Source organism: Corythoichthys intestinalis, chromosome 9 (assembly GCF_030265065.1).
Source record: "Corythoichthys intestinalis isolate RoL2023-P3 chromosome 9, ASM3026506v1, whole genome shotgun sequence".
Lineage (NCBI taxonomy): Eukaryota > Metazoa > Chordata > Actinopteri > Syngnathiformes > Syngnathidae > Corythoichthys > Corythoichthys intestinalis.
In genome coordinates this window covers 46,878,247-46,899,096 of record NC_080403.1, presented here as the reverse complement: position 1 = coordinate 46,899,096, position 20,850 = coordinate 46,878,247, and the positions used below count along the sequence as shown (strand labels likewise).

General features: G+C 40.0%; 1 protein-coding gene across 1 annotated transcript; it reads left to right on the top strand.

The window, feature by feature from the left end:
• Positions 1 to 820: 820 nt before the first annotated feature.
• LOC130921230 (mucin-5AC) lies at positions 821 to 17,705 on the top strand. The gene is made up of 3 exons (XM_057844874.1): positions 821 to 1,139; positions 10,095 to 10,336; positions 15,181 to 17,705. The coding sequence occupies exons 1-3, from the start codon at positions 1,121 to 1,123 to the stop codon at positions 16,573 to 16,575; spliced, it is 1,656 nt and encodes a 551-aa protein (XP_057700857.1). The 5' UTR covers positions 821 to 1,120; the 3' UTR covers positions 16,576 to 17,705.
• The last annotated feature ends 3,145 nt before the right edge of the window (positions 17,706 to 20,850 follow it).

The following is a 20,850-nucleotide window of genomic DNA, read 5'->3' as shown; positions in this document are numbered from 1 at the left end:
AAGTCAAAGTCCAGACTTGAACCCCATTGAGATCCTGTGGCATGACTTAAAGACAGCGATTAGTGGCAGACATCCCAGGAGCCTGACTGAACTACAGCAGTTTTGTAGAGAAGACTGGGCCAAGATTAGTCCTGATCGATGTGCCAGACTGATCTGCAGCTACAGGAAGCGTCTGGTTGAAGGTATGGCTACCAAAGGGGTGGCCGCAAAATATTAAATGTGATTGTTCATTTACTTATTTACCCCCTTCTGTCATTGTTTGCATAATATCCTCATTAAAATGTGAAAACCTATAAATGTTTGGGTGGTTTTAGTTAAAGCGGACAGTTTTTTCATCTGTGTGATTTTGACAAAGATCAGATCACATTTGATGGAGATTTTAGGCAGAATTGTGAGAAATTCCAAAAGATTTAGATTCTTTTTCATGCCACTGTACATGACCCAAAATGTGATGTAAACATATATGGAGGCAAGGTCTTGGGACGTTATTTGTATTTATTATTTTTTTATAAATAAAAATTAATCACATTAATCACTTGCCTAATAAAGGGTTAATAAATTTGAAACAGTGCATGAATGTGTCATCCAAAAAGTAATGGTTGACAACAGTGATTTTTATAAGTAAATCGGCTTTTTCAGCTTTCAAATTACATGCGCCAAAAGCCCCCATTTGAATCTCATGTGTTTTATATTTTGACTGGAATGGTCTTTCCGTCAGTTAGGATGACACAGAGCTTGGCTGTTGTCCAGATGAGCGCCGTGATTGGCTGACAACTGTCAAAGAGGCAAAATGGAGCGCCGCGATTGGCTCCCACCCGTCGATAAGGCGGGACTATCCCAGTGGCGACTGTCAAGATTGGCAAAGAGCTGCGGTTGCTGCGCGCAGGTAAAGAACAAGCGACGGCGAAAGAAAACATTCGTCCGCGGAAGAAAGCCAACAGTGGGATGGGATCTGGCCGGCCGCAAAAAGCTCTTGCGGAAATACCACTCAAACGACGCATTTAACTTTAAGAAAGGAGAAGAAATTGCTGTTGTGTCAACCGTCGTTTGTCTCGCGGACACGCTTCTCCACAGCAGCAACTTGGACAGCTGCGTGCTTGCCAGCCATCATCAACAAAGAATGAAAGCATTCAAACGAAGTAAGTGTTATTTGGTTAATACGCACGTTTCTTCCTTGTCTTTCTATGTTTGCATGATGTATTTGCTGTTGGTTTAGTATGGAATGTTGCTTCTTTTTCGGAGGGGTGAGTGCGTCGCCTGCCAATGCGGCGTGTTGTGTTTGATTGTGGAGGGACAGCTAGCCAGCTAGTTATCAACCCAAAAGGCATCGTGTCCATCTGGCCGAGCAACACGCGGCACATTACAGACTCCCCATCTGCGCTCTTTGTGTCCAAAATGCTGTTTTTCAATTATTCCTGTCCGCCAACCGTGTCTTCGAAAAACGTGCTCGCGTTCAAAACTTGGTTTCGGGTAACGGCTCGTGCGAAGCTGAGATTTCTTTTCTTTTTTTTTTTTTTTTTTTGGTCGCTCTATTTCAATACAGATAAACTCTAAAACATCACTTCAGTGTTACTATGGTCATGTTTGTGTGTTGTAAAGGACCGCAGTAATAATTTGAAGTAGACGTTTGCATTCTAGTCGCGCTCAAACAAATAGAAGGAGCATGCGCTTGTAAACAAAAAAAAGTTGGGTCTCTTGACAATGAGGTGCCACCAATGGCAGACAATGTAGCTGTGGCTGCAGCTGGGAGACGCAAGGAGTCGACAACAACAGCAGGTAGCCATGGAGAGAATATCAATGTGAGCTCCTGTCAAATGGAGTTTATCTAAATTGTGGTACAAAAAAAGGAGAGGGAGTTTTCATTTTTATCAAGTTGCTATTGAGGGCTCTAACAAAATTTAATTGGGGGGGGGGGGTGCAATGAGTAGACTTTATACTAGGGCTGCAACTAACGATTATTGCAATAAACGATTAACTGGACGATTAATTAAACGATTAATCATTCACATTCATCTGATAAATGTCACTTTTTTCAATGACCGTCACAATTTAACATGAATTTGTTGTAGGCATGTTGTAAGTAAAGTTGCACCGATACCAGTATCAGCAGGGGGCGCCAATCCGGCCCGAATTGGTGGTATCGGTATCGACGAGTACCAACAATTAGGGCGCCAATTAGGATTGTTCCGATCATGTTTTTTTGCTCCCGAGCCGATCCCGATCGTTTTAGTTTGAGTATCTGCCGATCCCGATATTTCCCGATCCGATTGCTTTTTTTGTGCTCCCAATTCAATTCCAATCATTCCCGATAATTTTTCCCGATCATATACATTTTGGCAATGCATTAAGAAAAAAATGAATAAAACTTTAGACGAATATATACATTCAACATACAGTACATAAGTACTGTATTTGTTTATTAGGACAATAAATCCTCAAGATGGCATTTACATTATTAACATTTTTTCTGTGAGAGGGATCCACGGATATTGCCTGGCACGGCCAGACTGTTCTCCCTGTATTTTTCAAACACTGAGAGAAAAGTCTGGGAACCAGCCCATTGACGGCCTCTCGAGCAGGTACAAAATCAATCGACAAATCAGATTTGTTTATTTGCGTGACGTGTTCTCAACAAGCAACGTCACTCTTGCGCGTCGAAAGTCGTCTCCACAACAACACAGATGGTGAACGGAAGAGCCGAGAATATGTTCCAATCCACGGTAAAAATCAGTTTAAATTACCAGAAACACATCGACACGAGTCATTGACAACAGTCTGTCTCGCGCTAGCCATGTTGAATAAACTCCGCTCTCTTCGAATGTTTACCTCCGCGCGCAAGTCCCTCGTCCTGCCCTCGTCATTTTACTTACGTCACGTCTGCCCGTCGCTGATTGGTCCACTCCGCTGTCTGTTTGCTGTGGCTTGCTCCGCCCTGGAAATTGTATCCGCTGAATGGTAGCCAGACTCAGTAGCTGGAACAGCGGTGAGTCTAGTGCAGTACTTCTCAAAGGGTGGGGCGCGCCCCCCCAGGGGGGCGCAGAGCGATGCCAGGGGTGGCGCGAGTGACCTCGGGGAACATGCTTTTTTTTTTTTTTTTGGCCGTACTAGAATAAAGTGTACTTGCACATCCACTCCGTGGGTGGCAGTGGCGCTCTCATTTTCAAAGTGCGTGCAGTATTTTTGAAGGTAAGCAAGAGCACACGGAAGAGACTCATGTAGAGCTGGACTCACGCTGCGACCCACTGTCTTCTCCGGTTCTCACGTGTCCGGCCGAGAAGTGCCGTTTTCGGCTTGGGATCGTCACGACCACCGCCCTCACCTACGGTTCTTCCTCGGCCGCCGAGAATGCGCTTTTTTCGGGCCGTTTGCCTTTTGGCTTTGACTTTTAATATAGTGGGAAATGAGGAAAGACCACTGTTTGCTGAGTCTAAAAATGATTATAGCGGAGAGTCTGAAGCCAAATCAGTTAAGACGCCACTTAAAGACATTAGACCTCAATCTTATTGATAAGCCGCTTGATTGTTTTTCAGCGAAAACGTGCCGAATATTCCCAATTGTCACAATCGTCCCGCTTTGTCAGTGTTATATCAGTAAACCAGTGATCACTGTGGTGAATCGGCGAAAATAAAAACTTTCCTTCTGTCCAAAGACACTTTTTTCCCCCTCCTATTCAGTTTTGTTTTTTTTTCGGTCAAATTTTTTTTGCATGTTGTCTTGAAGAGTAAATGTTTCTAATCAATTTGAATTTGTTATTATTTACTGATTTTATTACATTTTATTTTTCAGTATCAAATGGTCAAAAATGTACCTTGAGTGTATTTTTACAGTTTGGATGTGACTTTTTTATTTATTTATTTTTTTTTTTTACTTCAGGCAAATTTATACGCGTTAAGTCTTTTCTGTTACAAGTAAAACAATGTTAATAAAGTTATATTTTATTATAAGTTGATCTATGTTACTTTTTTCTTTAATAGAAAAAAAGGACACAATGTTAGGCTGAGGCGTACTTATAATAGTACTGTTTACAGTGGCGGCAGAGAGTTTGGGGGGGGGCGAAACATTTACGTCTTCCTTGGGGGGGCGTAACAGAAAATAATTGAGAAGCACTGGTCTAGTGTACCAGGCAACCACGGCTAGAAAGACTTGTGACTTTGTATATTGTGACTAAATATTGCCATCTAGTGTATTTGTTGAGCTTTCAGTAAATGATACTGTAGCCATGCCCAAATGCATGATGGGAAGTGGAACCATGACTGTGCGTAGTGCTACCAATTGATATATCTTGTCTGCCTTGGGAAATAATATAAGGTGTTAAGAAAAAGATCATTTGCTACCTTGCTTCCCCACATTGCTTCCCATTATATTTCTAATTGTAGGGAGAGGGATTGTAAGGCTATAGCCAATTAAAAAATGGCTCCAAAGGCTGCCAAAATTCACTCTACTCATTTTACACTGCCTTTTATGTCTCTATATAGGTAAAACGGCACCATTACAGATTGAGCGCGACAATGCGTGGGTGGGTCGTGCAGCGCATGCATTAATTGCGTTATTTTAACGTGTACATTTTTTTTAAAAATCAATTACCGCCGTTATCGGGATAAATTTGATAACCCTACCTTAAGCCTAAACTAAAGACTCTGGATGAGTGTTACATATTATGTTTGTAACGTTAAATATAATTAGAAAACGGTTTAATTAAAAAATAAATTAAAAAAAAAGGCACAGCCGATATTTTTTTGCCAATTCCGATACTTTGAAAATGCCGATCGATCGGGACAGCTCTACTTAATATGATAATAATTTCGCTTTTACCTCACATGCTGCGCTAGTGTCATTCACCATACAGCGCACTTAGATTGTGACCGCCGCACTTAAATTACTTACCTATTGTGTTCAAAACACCAGGAAATACAGTAATTAAATTACTGCACTTTATTGTTGTCTGTCACTGGAGTTTTATTTTATTATCAATCCCATCCAACAAAATGACAGTCATATAGTAAGCTTTATTTATTTTTTTCATAAAAAATGAAATATAACATTGGTATGAAATTTTGTTGTTTAATTTAATCTTTAGTCTTTTTTTTATATGTTTAAAATACTGTACGAACACACACGGCCTTAAAAATGTATCGTTTTTTTAACCGAATCGTAACCTGTGTATCTAGATACATATCGAATCGGCTTCATGCCAGAGATTCCCAACCCTATTGTAAGTAGGCATGTGCCAGTATGAGATTCTGAGGGTATGACAGCCAAAGTATCATGGTTTCACGGTATAGAGGCAGTCTGACATCCGGGCATTAATGACGTCACCAGCCACAACAAAGCCTAAGTTACGGCAGAAATAATCACTTCATATATACTACCAGTTTTCTCAGTTCCACACAGTTCATATTCCACGTAATTGATAAAGCTCAACTTACTGCTGCGACTTTGTATGGGCCGCTTTGTAAGCCAATAAACGCTAATTTTAAATTGTATCGCCTCCTCGCGTCCGTCGGCAGTGACTCATGATAATATCAAGCCATGTTTAAGACGTTTTTATGAAAAAAAAGACGCAAAAAACACCTGAAATATATGAATTTCAGACGTTTGTCTATGGAATGTTTAGCTGTGCGTACCCCCTTCACAAAATGGCGACACGTTGCTAAGCGAGGTGAAGTCATCGTTGCATCACGCCGACTTCCTCCATTGCAATTACTAAAATGTGTTACTTTGAGATTTCTGGGTTTAAAAAAAAAAAAAAAAAAAACTTTTTTCCATTGAACAGATTTTTATTTTTCAAAACATATTAGCAAATTGGAACAGAGTATTTTATTTTTTAAAACATGAGCAAATTAGAACATACAGTAAGTATTAGAGCTGGGAATCTTTGGGCACCTAACGATTCGATTACGATTACGATTCAGATGGTCCGATTCGATTCTAAAACGATTATTGATGCACCCCCCGCCTTTTTTTTTATTTTTATTTTTATTTTTTTAATATTTTGTACATTTGTTCCAAAATTGTTCAAAAATACTCTCAGGCTAAACCAAACTACTATTTCAGTATCAAGTTAACATATAGCAGTAAACAAATATACAAAAATAACAGTAAATAAGAAACTCCAGTCCCCATTCTGTATCAGCAGCTTTAAACTACATTCAATTAATTTAATGTTGTGAATCAACCGTTAAAGTTGTTAAAATTGCTCCCGTTAATCCATAATTTCCCTTTTGTCAACTTTTGACATGTGAAAGTTTTAAAACTATTTTAAAGATAGATTCAAGTCAATATTTTACCGATTTAGGAGTATTTTAGATAAAAAGTTAATTAGGTTTGCTTGGAAGGTTCGCTACAACAGCCTTGCAGAGAAGTGTACTGCTTTAAGATGGCGGCCGTTTACTACGTCTGCATCTAGCTTTTTGTAGATGTGCTGCAAACGCTACCGCTACCGTAGTGCATCTAGTCTTATATAAATGATATTTACCGTAACATTATGTGGATGACGTACTTTTGTAGCAGCTTCAGGTATGTTGTTGTGTTTTTTTATCTCGTGGCATGAGTTGAGCTAGAGCCGTGAGTTGAGCATTGGCATTACCCGAGGGGCCGGGTAATGAGAAGCATGATGTTTAGCTACTCTCGCTCCGTTGCTCATTGACCGCGCGGCGCGCTGAGTGTGTTGTACTTCCGCTTTACTTGGCATATTTCAATAATCGGAATTTGGATGTTTGTGAATCGTTCTCGAATCTTCCACGGCCGAATCGCGAATAATCTCAGAATCGGAAATTTTGCACACCTCTAGTAAGTATAATGTTGGGGGAGGTGAGCACGTGTGTATGACTCGTATCATGTTTTTATACACATACTCTCAATACAGACAGTTGTCAGAGAGAGCAAAAACGCCACGTCTTACCACCGCTAGACACACTAAACACACTGAAGTTAACTCTCGTAGCTGGTGGGAACGTTCATGACAGTGTTTACTGGAGGTGGAAATCTTGGGGCACCTCATGATTCGATTTTAAATCGGTTATTGATATACCCCCTCCTGCCCCCAGCTATTTGCTGCTTTTAATGTTTCGTACATTAGTTACAAAAATAGTAAAAAAAAATCCTCTCAGGCTTAAATAAACTACTATTTCAGTGTCAAGTTAACAATTCAAAACAGTAAATAAAATACTCAAGTCCCCATTCTGTATCAGCGGCTTTAAACTACAACGGAGCCTTCCTGAGAAGTCTACTGCTTTAAGATGGCGGCTGTTTACTAACGCCTGCGAGTCTGTCATTTCACATCTAGTTCTATATACATGTGATATCTACCGTACTATTATGTGGGCGTAGTTTGTAGCGGCTGTTGGCCGCAATCAGGTTTTATTGTTTTTGTTTTTTTATCTAGCGACATGAGTTGTGGATGTCTCCTCTCGGTCCGTTCCTCATTGCATCCCGAAGACCGCGCTGACTGTGTTTTAGTTCCGCTTTACTTGGCGTGTATAAATAATCGGAATATGGATGTTTGTGAATCGTTCTCGAATCTTCAGTGGCCGAATCGCGAATAATCTAAGAATCGGAAATTTCACACACCTTTAGTGTTTACTAATCTTTACTTTTGTATAAATTAGGGCTGTCAAACGATTTAAATTTTTAATCGAGTTAATCACAGCTTAAAAATTAATTAATCGTAATTAATCGCAATTCAAACCATCTATAAAATATGCCATATTTTTCTGTAAATTATTGTTGGAATGGAAAGATAAGACACAAAATGGATATACATTCAACATACCGTACATAAGTAGTTGTATTTGTTTATTATAACAATAAATCAACAAGATGGCATTAACATTATTAACATTCTTTTAAAGCGATCCATAGATAGAAAGACTTGTAGTTCTTAAAAGATAAATGTTAGTACAAGTTATAGAAATTTTATATTAAAACCCCTCTTAATGTTTTCGTTTTTATAAAATTTGTAAAATTTTCAATCAAAAAACAAATTAGTAGCCCGCCATTGTTGAGGTCAATAATTACACAATGCTCATGGGTGCTGCAGCCCATAAAATCAGTCGCACCCAAGCGCCAGCAGAGGGCGATAAAACTCCAAAAAAAACACAAGTAACAAGTGGACATTGCACTGCTGCTGTCATTTTAATCTGTTTGAGCGGGGCACGTGCGTTAATTGCGTCAAATATTTTAACGTGATTAATTTTTAAAAAATTAATTACCGCCCGTTAACGCGATCATTTTGACAGCCCTTGTATAAATGCAAAATCATATTGGAGGTATTGCCTCCTCGGCAGCCACCCACAGAAAACATGTTTTACATGTCGGTTGGCCCTCCTCCTCTAAGCCACGGCCGTCTGTAACTTTTCTGTAGTCGAAGTATTCCCATACCAGCGATTTTGTTTTCTTCGATGGAAGGGGAAAAGTTCAGGAGTTTCACCTCCTCCAGCCATCGTGTAGCACAGCTGACTCACTGACACTATTGTGACCCTTGTATTGCAAATCATATTGTATCGTAGGCTTCCAGAGGTATTAAGAGATTTGATCTTTATAGTGTCTCATTTGGGTTTTTTGAATGCCCAAAAAGCCAGATCAAATGCTCACAAGTCCTAAATATGCCCTACAAGCTGTAGGTTTCCTTCTTCTGAAGAATCAGTGGTGATGGTGTGTAGAGGTGTGACAATTCGAAACAAATAATTCGAAACCAGAGCATTCGCAGTCATTCTGTCCGATTTTCGGGGAAGTAACTGAAAATCAACAGGTAAATAACCTTAAATGGCCCAAAATGACCTCATTGGGTGCCAATGACGGCCATAGGCGTTCACTCCATTTGAAGTGGGAGGGTCCCAGTTCAAATGGATTGGACATCTACTAGTGATACTCATTCCAATTTGCAGCAGAAGCTTGTTTTTCTGTTTATGAGTTGTTTGTAGAATATCCTAGAATGATTTCCTGACCAATGTATCGATAATCGTTGTATCGCCATATCGTCAGATCATCGTTATCGTGAGCTTTGAATCGCAAATCGTATCGCATCGTGAGGTAACAAGAGGTTCCCACTCCTAATGTTGTGTACATTAGCCTTTTTTTCTGGGTTTCATTGTTGTTGTTTTAGTTTTAAAAGAATACAGAAGCTACTGCAAGCATGATGAAATGCTCAATATTTCTCAATAAGGCACACAGATGTTAGCTTAACTATTGCAGCATTTTTTTGACAGCTCAGAGGCTTTCCAAATCGGTTATTATAGTTAAAACCAGTCTTTAATTCAAATTTTAGATTTGTTTTAAATGTTTACTGTTGTTTTTGGGTGGCACGGTGGCCGAGTGGTTAGCACGAGTTCAATCCCGGACTCCTGTATGGAGTTTGCATGTTCTTCCTGTGCGGGTTTTCTCCAGGGACTCCGGTTTCCTCCCACATCCCAAAAACATGCGTGGTAGGCTGATTTAACACTTCAAATTCTGTGTGGGTCAACGGTTGGTGGTCTCATTGTGTCCTGCGATTGGCTGGTAACCAATTCAGGGTGTATCAGCCCGTAGTTAGCTGGGATATGCTCCAGCACCTTCACGACTCTCGTGAGGATAGTCGACATGGAAAATGAATGAATGTTTACTGTTGGTTGAGCACTGAGGTTATTTGCATTGTATCAGTATTTGAGCCTTGGTATGAGGTGGAAAGAGCCGACTTCTTCTTCTTCACATGGTCAATGGACTCCTAGGCCAGCAGCCACTGTGATGTTGATATGCACACAATCTCCTTTGTGAAGACAGACGCTGCCCTGGGGGTCAGGTTTCACTCAGCCGCAGAGAGAGAGACATTTAGTGCATTCTGTGGCCCACCCCATGGGATCGGGCATGTTCCATTCTGAAGGGGAGATTCACTCCATTGACCACCCAAAACTCCCAACAACAAACAGAACTACCTCACTCTTAATTAAGTGGGCTTTTAAAACGCATTGAGCTTTCTATGCTGGTTCCAAGTCATTGAAAACCTTTCATATGCTTTAGTTTTAGCCTAGTAGAGCATTTTTATTCACTTCTTTTTTGTACATTATGAACACAAGAGTTATCCATCCGAATGTTGCTAATATCTTCCTGCTTTTGCCCAGCTTCAGAAGACGAGCGAAACATGGAGCAGGAGCATTCTTCTGCGTTGTCGGACAGTGATGACGGCTCCCCGCTCGACCTGTCAGGAAGCGGACTCTTTGGGAAGCGCCGTCGCCGTGGCAACCTGCCCAAAGAGGCGGTGCAAATTCTAAGGAGCTGGTTGTATGAGCACCGTTTCAATGCCTACCCCTCGGAACAGGAGAAACTCAGTTTGTCCAGCCAGACAAACCTCTCGGTACTGCAGGTAGGAAGATGATTTCAAGTTGATGTATATCAGTTAATAATTATAGTAGGCCTGCAGCTATCTATTATTTTAGTAGTCGATTAATCGATGAACTAGTTAGTTCGAACAATCGAGTAATCTGATAAGGATAAAGAACATGGAAAATAAAAATACTTGAGTTGCGCATCAAACGGTATTTAAAAAAAAAAAAAAAAAAAAAAAACGAGGATATATGTACAACAAAAGAACAATTGGCTAACGTACAAAAGTCCGCTAGCTTAAATGCTAACGTTTTTTTATTTTTACAATGCTCTTAACAAAGGGTTCAGACACACATTCCCACCAAAAAACGGCAAAATACATCTATAACCTAATTTACGAATGCATTAAAAAACATAAGCTCAAACAAAAACTTGGCTTACATTGGTCTTAACAGGGAGCAGTTGGATTCAGCCATGTGAAGTGAAGCAGACTAGAGGGCAGTTCACGTTCAAAATAAGCCATTCCATCACCACTTTAAGTAAACGAATAATCGAAGCAACAAAATTTGATTTGAATATTTTTTCCTAATCGAATACTCGAGTTAACCGATTAATCATTGCTAAAATATTGCACTAAATTATAGACATGCTTATATCTTGACTCTGTATACTCTACGTAATGGTCAAACAATGTTTTGCCATAGTCCTTGACTTTTGTTGCATTTGGTGCGTAGGAAAAAATGGGAATTCATTATAGTCAAATTTTTGCCATTTATAAATTGGGTATTATTATTTAGTGCTGCAACGATTAATCGATTAACTCGAGTATTCGATTAGAAAAAAATATTCGAATTAAATTTTGTTGGTTTATTTTGAAAGTGTTTACATTTAGTTTATTGATTAGGTAGATACATTGCCCTCTGGTCTGCCTCAATTCACATGGCTGAATCCAACTGCTCCCTGTTAAAACCAACGTAAACTAAGTTTTTTTTGGGCTAATGTTTTTTAATGCATTCGTAATTTAGTTTATATTTAGCCTTTTTGTGGGAATATGAGTCTGAACCATTTGTTAAGAGCATTGGAGAGAAAAAAGTTAGCATTTTATAGCATTTAAGTTAGCATTTTATAGCATTTAAGCTAGCGGACTTTTGCTATGCAAGTTAGCCAATTGTTCTTTTGTTGTACATAGATCCTCATTTATTTTTTATACCGTTTAAGGCTCAGCTCAGCCATCTTAATTTTTAATGTTCCTTATCCGATTTCAATTATTCAAACTAGCTAGTTCATCGATTAATCGATTACTAAAATAATCGATAGCTGAAGCCCTATTATTATTACAGGCTGTCGGCCTGTCAAGTCGCCACTCATGTTGTCGTTGGGGGATGCGTAGACCTTTTTTTTCTTTTTTTTTTTCTTTTTTTTAATCTATTTCTGTTAGTCGTGGACGGTAACAATAAAATTTGGTAGGTATAAAGATGGGATACAATCGATCCTTGGATCCGGATTTAAAATTTTTTTTTTAGTGTATCAAGCCTGATTAATTAATTTAGCACTTTTTTGGGGGGGGGGGCTGTAGGCTAGGAGTTTGCCAGTAGAGGGCATGGTTGCTCTTTGTCAAATTCAAACACACACTGCGTTCAAATACCCGATTTAGGTGGAAAAAGGAGAAAGTTTTACTGCATACAAGCAGGCAGGAGTGTCTCATGAGTGATTTGGTCGGGGATTCAAGGTCATTCTTATATAAAATAGCCTCATGTATGCACTTTTAAACGTTGTGAAAAAAATACTCGAAAACATTAGTGTAACTTTAGGTTGAAATATTTTTGCTTTTATCCAAGGATCTAGACTGTTTTACGTTCATATCTATAGAAATTCTGGCACTTACGCATTTGTTTACAAGAACTTTAAACTTAAAAAGCTTTGTTTTGTGACGGCCGCCACGCTAGATTTTGTATCTATACAAAATATCGTTAATTTAGCTTGAAATATTTACGTAAAATGAATGATTACTGCCCGGTTTTTGCTTTTAACCAAGAATGTGGACCGTTTTATGTTCATATCTATCGAAATTCCAGGATGTACGAATTTATTTACAAGAATTTTCAACTTAAAAAACGATTTGTTTTGTGATGGCATGTTGTATTTTGTATCCATACACAATAGCGCAACTTTACATTCAAATGATCAGGTAGTTTTTGGCCAACTGCCCGTTTTTTGGCAAAAAAAACTAGTAATTTAGACATTTCTGCATCCATACAAAAAAATTCGCCTTTTACGTGTTTTATTTTATGTAACATTCCGATCTAAAAACGACGAGGGCCAAATAGCCGGCAGGACGTGCTGAGGCAATAGTAACATCGGAATTCAACATTAATAAGAAAAATGCTAAGTTTTCTTTTTGTTGAGTAAAATTAAGAAGCTTTTGTATGCTTTCCGCAAGTATTAAGTTTCTGATGTGAAAATTGAGTGATTCATTAGCTGTTGAAAAACAAAATAAAAATAAGTTGATATTTCGGGCAAAAACTTAAATGATATGTTAAATATTGCTATTGACCCTGAAAATATTGGTGAATTTGTGTCTATAGCGTAAAATTTGAGAATTTTATAGCCATTTTTTAAGTTTTGTTATACAGTACTTGTATGAAAATAATTAATCGGGATTTTATTAGGGAACGACTTTGAATTTTTTTTTATGTCCCTGCTTATGGAGACTCATATATGCCTAATAGGGCTGCAGCTATCGAATATTTTAGTAGTCGATTAATCGATGGACTAGTTTAGGGCTGCAGTTTTAGATTATTTTAGTAGTCGATTAATCGATGAGCTAGTTAGTTCGAACAATCGAGTAATCTGATAAGGAACATGAAAAATTAAAATACCCGAGCTGAGCTTCAAACAGTATAATTTTTTTTTTTTTTTTTTAAATGAGGATCTATGTATCGTTTTTTTTAATGATGCTCTTAACAAATGGTCCAGACACATATTCTGACAAAAAACGGCTAAATATACCTATAAACTAAATTACTAATGCATTAAAAAAAAAAACTTGATTTAGGTTGGTCTTAACAGGGAGCAGTTGGATTCAGCCATGTGAAATGAGGCAGACCAGAGGGCAGTGTATCCACCCTAATCTAAAATTTAATGCAAACACTTTCAAAACAAACCATTACAACGCCACTTTAATTAAACGAATCCTCGAAGCAACAAAATTTAATTTGAATATACGAGTTAATCGTTGCAGCACTAGACTAGCTAGTTCGAATAATCGAGTAATCGGATAAAGAACATGGAAAAATTAAAATACCTGAGGCTCTATGTACAACAGAAGAACAATTGGCTAACCTACATAGAAAAAGTCCACTATCTTAAATGCTATAAAATTCAAGTTTTTTTTTCAATGCTCTTAAAAAATGGTTCAGACACATATTCCCACAAAAAAAATTGCTAAATATACCTATAAACTAAATTCTGAATGCATTAAAAAAACATTAGCTAAAACAAAAACTTGGCTTACGTTAGTCTTGACAGGGAGCAGTGGGATTCAGCCGTGTGAAAAGAGGCAGACCAGAGGGAAGTACATCCACCCTAATCAATAAAACTAAATGCCATCACTTTCAAAACAAACCATTTCGGCGCCACTTTAATTAAACGAATACTCGAAGCAACAAAATTTAACTCGAATAATTTTTTTCCAATCGAATACTCGAGTTAATCGTTGCAGCGCTAGACTAGTTAGTTCGAATAATCGAGTAATCGGATAAGGAACATGGAAAAATTAAAATACCTGAGCTGAGCCTCAAACGGTATACTTTTTTTTAAAATGAGGCTCTATGTACAACAGAAGAACAATTGGCTAACCTACATAGAAAAAGTCCACTAGCTTAAATGGTATAAAATGCTCGTTTTTAATTTTTTTTTTTTTTCATAGTACTAATAATAATACATTTTATTTCTAGAGCGCTTTTCAAAACACACAAAGACGCTTCACAGGAGACATGGAATCACAGTACGATAAAAAGGTATTAAAAGGATAAAAATATTAAAAGCACGATAAAAAGAAGCAAAAATATAACACAGCTAGGGGTTATGGTGGATAAGAAAGAGTGAACAGGTGTGTTTTCAGTCTAGATTTGAAAAGTGATAGGGTAGATATGCTGCGAAGATCAGGGGGCGCGATGACTAAAAGCTCTGGAACCAAAGGTGGAAAGGTGGACACGGGGGACGGAGAGGGGAAGAACAGTGGTAGAGCGAAGTGAACGGGTTGGATTTTTTGGGTTTTTTTTTTTCCAATGCTCTTAACAAATGGTTCAGACACATATTCCCACAACAAATTGCTAAATATACCTATAAACTAAATACTGAATGCAGTAAAAAAAAAAACATTAGCTAAACAAAAACTTGGCTTACGTTAGTCTTGACAGGGAGCAGTGGGATTCAGCCGTGTGAAAAGAGGCAGACCAGAGGGCAGTACATCCACCCTAATCAATAAAACTAAATGCCATCACTTTCAAAACAAGCCATTTCGGTGCCACTTTAATTAAACAAATACTCAGAGCAACAAAATTCGAATGATTTTTTCTAATCGAATACTCGAGTTAATCGATTAATCGTTGCAGCACTAATGCCTAAAGGAGGTGCCTGTTTAGGTTTTGAAAATATTTTAAGTTTTTGAAAATAGGCCCCCCTATGTATCGGCCCTAACCCCCGTGTCCCGTCAACTGATAGTGAAGTCAATGAGAAAGCATAGGGCAATATGCTTGAATTTTGCCGTCAGTCCTAGCTATATAATGCTGCCATAATTAAAATGTTCGTTTTCTTGACAAATATTAACCCTAGAATGTAATCACTTGTAGTAATGTCCACCCTTTGCCCCCTTTCTTTCAGATATGTAACTGGTTCATTAACGCACGCCGCCGCCTTCTGCCTGACCTGCTCCGAAAAGATGGCAAAGACCCCACCAAGTTCACAGTCTCTCGCAAGTTAAGCGGGAAAAGCGACGGCCACTCGTCCACAGGAGGTGGCGCCAGCTCCCCCGACACTCACTCTTCCACAGGCTCCACTCAACAGCGCCCGACTGTCATCCGCTCGACCCCTACGTTGGACCTCAGCGTTCTCGGGAACACGGCCACCGCCATCTTGACCGGAGCTGGCTATCCAGGGAAGGACGGCTCAGTTCAGGCATTGATGGGGCTTGACACGCAAAGACTGCTGAGGGAGGCCGAGGAACGAGGCGAGAACACAGCATCGGCAGCAGTGACTAGCCCAACCGGCGGGCTCTTCAACACTCCACCTCCGACTCCCCCTGAGCTTATTCCCACTCAGGATTTTAGTGATCTGAGGCTCCTAGTTGACGCGGCACTCCAAAGGGCAGCGGAGCAAGAGAAGCTGAACCGGATCCAAGAGAGTCCAAGCATTCCGAAAGACACCATAAAGACTGAGAAGGTAGAGTCACAGTGCACCGACATGGGCCCCACGCCTCCTCCTGACGACAGCCAGCAAGTCTTGGATCCGTGCAGGGTCCAAAGTCTGATGGAGAAGGCGATGGCGGTCTCGGTACCGGCCGGAGCTCCATCGACACCTTTGCCTTCAGCTGCACCAGCTTCAGTCCTGGTCTCGACATCCAGGTTGTCCCCTTTGCCCATGACCAAAGTCCTCTGGAACCCAATAGAGATGGACTCCAAGCAGTCACAGCTCATCCCGGCCCACGTGCCAACTTTGCTTACAGTGTTTGGGCAGCCAAAGTCTGAGAAGAATTGCACCGATCCAGTTACGGATCTGAATAGTCCTCCAGCGCCAGCGACGAGGCCAAATGCAGTGCAGTCACCTGCACCGGTCCAAGCTACAGGTTCTACCTCCGCAACAAGTCAGTCTTCACCAGCAGCGGTCACTCTTGTTCCAGCCACTCCTGCGCAAACAATTGCCTCGTTCTCAGCTCCACTTTACCTGCCCTTCAACAAATCCAAGCTATTCCCCGTCGCCGTCCCCTCACCTGTGTCTCCTCCCCTTCGGCCCTCCGCTGTTGCTACCTCTGGCCAAGCTTCATCTCAACCCCTCAAATCAAGATCAACAGTCACGCCTCTTCTTGGTCTCTCTCCTCACCTCACCACCGCCGCCAGTTGCGACGGCGGAAGCGGGGGTAACTCGCAGTGGAACTCCACTGTGGTGCCCAGCGTCTGGAGCATGGTCCACACTGACGCCAGGCAGGGCAGCCCCCTCCAAGTTGTGAAACCCATCACCAGCACAGTGTGGGGTTCCCAACACACAGCCTGCACACAGTGAGTGGAATGTGATTTGCCTACGTTTCGGGGCAGCCAGAGTACAACAGAATGTTAAAAAGAATGTATTTTCATCACCACTCAATGAGCTGCAGATTCAAGCAACTCGTCGTTTTTGAAGTCTAGAATCAAACAGCTGCTGTTAGCAACACTCGGTTAGCATTCCATTCAATTCACATGAATAGAACTGCGCAAACTCTCAAATGTTGGAAAGGTATTCAAACACGTTCCATTGGTTACATTAGTTTTTACATTAGCAACGTAGTCCTCGATTTTAAAATTCAATTGATCATCATTGGATTTTTTTTTCGTGGGTTAACTGGAGTTAATTGTGACTTTCTTCAGTCAAGATGCACCGCGCATTAGTATCTCCTGTTTCGGAATTGCTGTCTTTATTTTATAGCAAGTTTTTTATACAGATATGTACAGTCATGGATGAAATTAATGGCACCTCTGGAACTTTCCCAGAAAATACAGCATTTCTAACGGAAATTAATGCAATTACAAATGTGTTATTTCTTGGACGCATATTGGAAAAACACAAGAAAGCTGAAGAGAAAAGCCAAAGCGGACATAATTTTACACAGAATGCGAAAAAATGGGCTGGACAAAATTGTTGGCACCCTCAACCCTCAGATGAAATAACAGAAAGCAATCGCTTCCTGTAACCATTAACAAGTTTCGTGCACCTCTCAGACGGAATTTTGGACCACTCTTATTTTGTGAACTGTTCCAGGTTTCTCGGATTATAAGCGTGTCTTCCAACAGCTGTTTTGAAATCTCTCCATAGCGTTCAATATGATTTAGATCAGGAATTCATCGATGGCCACCTGAGAATTCTCCAGCGCTTTGTCTCCAACCATTTCTTTGTGCTTTTTGAGGTATGTCTTGGGTCGTTGTCCAGTTGGAACACCCTTGACTTCTGACGCAGACCCAGTTTTCTGACACTACACCCTACATTGCGGCACAAAACAATTTCATAAGATTTCGTAACTCCTTGCACACTGTCAAGGCACCCAGTGCCAGATAGTCAAACATGGTGGAGGTTCAATGATGTTTAGGGGTTGTTTTGCTGCTTCTGGCACTGGGTGCCTTGACAGTGTGCAAGGAATCCTGAAATCTGGAAACTATCAAAATGTTTTGAGCCAGAATGTAAGGTGTAGTGTCAGAAAACTGGGTCTGCGTCAAAGTTCATAGGTGTCCCAACAGGACAATGACCCCTCAACTAGCATCAACAAATGGTTAGAGACAAAGCGCTGGAGAATTCTGAGGTGGCCGTCTAGGAGTCCGGATCAAAATCCCATTACACATCTGTGGAGAGATCTCAAAATAGCTGTTGCAAGAAGACACCCTTCAAATCCGAGAGAACTGAAATAGTTTGCAAAAGAAGAATGGTTCAAAATTCCGTCTGATAGGTGCATGAAACTTGTTGATGTTTACAGGAAGCGATTGCTTTGTTATTTCTCCTAAAGGATGCGCAACGAAATATTGAGTTGGGGGTGCCAACAATTTTGTCCAGCCCATTTTTTAACATTTTGTGGAAAATTGTCCGGTTTGGCATTTCTATTCGGCTTTTTTTGTTTTTCCAATGCGCATCCAAGAAATAAACACATTTGTAATTGCATTAATTCCCGTGAGAAATGCTGTATTTTCTGGAAAAATTCCAGAGGTGCCAATAATTTCGTCGATGACTGCTGAGTTATCTATGCGAACGTCTCTGTTCGGGACCTTTTTTGTCCCCCCAGCCCCATCCATTCCAACTATGTTGTCCTTGAGGGTCTTTTGGAATGAAAGTAAGTGGGGTCACGTTGGCTCTGTTTCTAAAGTCGATAACGACGGAGCCGTAAAGTGTAGCAGCTTGATGACATCATGCTCATCTTGCAGCTCAGTTACAACTGACCTGGCACCTTTTTGTCTGAGGCAATAGAGTGAAGTCTGATCTTCTTGTGAGACGCCGTCTTACAATTTGGCCAAAGTTGAAAGTCTTGCGACTGATAAGTGTTTCTTGAGGCATATTGTTCTTTTCCTCTCTTTTTCATCTGTGCTTTAGAAATGTCATGAAATCATAGTTTCCATGAAACTGTCGTTAGAATAATTGCAATATTTTCGTGCGACTAAACGTCGACGTTAGAGATACTGTAGCAAAATTGCGAGGTGCTGGGCGACCAGTGTCATTGGCCAGTTTGTACCGTTGAGTACATTGCATGTGCAAAGAGATGGCTGGATTTTTTTCGCCGTTTCTCCAGTTCCTTCTAGCTTGTTTTTTCACTTTGAAATGTATTACTGTCGATCCTTTTCAGGTTTTGTTCACGTTGTCAACAGATGTGCTTGTATACCTCATTTTACACAGGTCATACCAGGATTAGGTCTTGCGTAGAGAACTAAGTATTAAAGAACTTTTTTTTCCTTTTCCATTATTTTTACTACTACTATTTACGTGGCTTGTGATTCCAGAGATGTCTGGTTAAAAGAATTACCAGTAGACAAAAAAAGTTTTAGGTAGCATGGTTTTGTATGTTTTAGAATGCTCAACATTCCCAATTGGCAAAAACTTTATGTACATATTTTCAAGGTTGGAGGCGTTCTAGTTTGGTTATGACATATTTATCTTAAAGATTGTCGTTTCTTCACTGCCAAACCCATTGAGAAATCTTCATGTTACTGACCGTTAGCAGTATGACGGGCTTTTGTGCCTTAAACCTTCAACTGAGGGATTGATGATGTCCCCACTGACCATTTGTTTTGTTTTTTATATACATGAGTTCAATAGTTTGTGCAATATACGCCTTAAACTTCAAGTGTGTTTTGTATAAGCGTTTCAAAGAAATAAAAGCTGTTTTTCATAAATTTTTTATTTTGGTGTTGTGATCATTTTGAAACTACAACCCCTAGCAAAAAGTATGGAATCACCAGTCTCGGACAAGCACTCACTCAGACATTTTATCATATAGAACAGGGTTCACCAAATCTGGACCTCAATGCCATCTACAGTGGGGAGAACAAGTATTTGATACACAGCCGATTTTGCTGGTTTTTCCCACTTGCAAGCCATGTAGAGGTCTGTAATTTGTATCATAAGTTCTCTTCAACTGCAAGGGACGGAATCTAATACAAAAATCCGGAAAATCACATTGTATAATTTTTAAATAATAAATTTGTATTGAACTGCATGAAATAAGTATTTGATACATTACCAACTAGTAAATATTTCGGCTCTTAGTTCTTTTTGTTTTTTTTTTTTAAGAACCCCTCCTGTTCTCCACTCATTACCGGAAGTAACTGCACCTGTTTGAACTTGTTACCTGTATAAAAGACACCTGTTTACATGCTCAAACAAACAAACTCCAACCTCTCCACAAGGGCCAAGACCAAAGAGCTGTGTAAGGACATCAGGGATCAAATAATAGACCTGCACAAGGCTGGGATGGTTGGGATGATTTTTGGCCCACCATTTCCTCACAGTGTACTGTGAAACCCATACATGCAATCCAACCCATAAGTCCATATTTTGTATATTAATCAGATTTTGTTGCACTGCATACTTCAAACTTCTAACCCCAAATGATTGTCAGTACTTACTTGATCACAATCTATCTACTGTATCAAAACTCACAAAAGTCAAATAGAGCAAACTGTAGTCAACAAAATAGAATATAGATTAAACAATTGTCAGATTGGGGGGCCCCCTAGTGCTCAGGGGCCCTAAGCAGCTGACTAGTCTGCGTATAGGCTGGGCCGGCCCTGCTGACAACCTCCTTCCTTCAGTGAGAGCCCTGAAGATGGGTCGTGGCTGCGTCTTCCAGCATGACAACGACCCAAAGCACACAGCCAAGGCAACTAAAGAGTGGCTCCGTAAGAAGCATCTTAAGGTCCTGGAGTGGCCTAGCCAGTCACCAGATCTGAACCCGATAGAAAATCTATGGAGGGATCTGAAAGTCCATGTTGCTCGGCAGCAGCCCCGAAACCTGAAGGCTCTGGAGAAGATCTGCATGGAAGAGTTGGCCAAAATCCCTGCTGCAGTGTTTGCAAACCTTGTCAAGGACTACAGGAAACGTTTGGTATCTGTAATAGCAAACAAAGGTTTCTCTACCAAATATTGTTCGATTTTTGTGATGTATCAAATACTTATTTCATGCAATTAAATGCAAATTTATTATGTAAAAATCAATAATTTTCTTTTTTTTGTATTAGATTCCGTCCCTCACAGTTGAAGAGAACTTATGATACAAATTACAGACCTCTACATGCTTTGCAAGTGGGAAAACCAGCAAAATCGGCA

Excerpts from the sequence above, each read along its gene's own strand:
- LOC130921230 (XM_057844874.1), top strand. Across the intron at positions 10,337-15,180 it reads CAAACCTCTCGGTACTGCAG|ATATGTAACTGGTTCATTAA; the intron begins GTAGGAAGATGA and ends CCTTTCTTTCAG.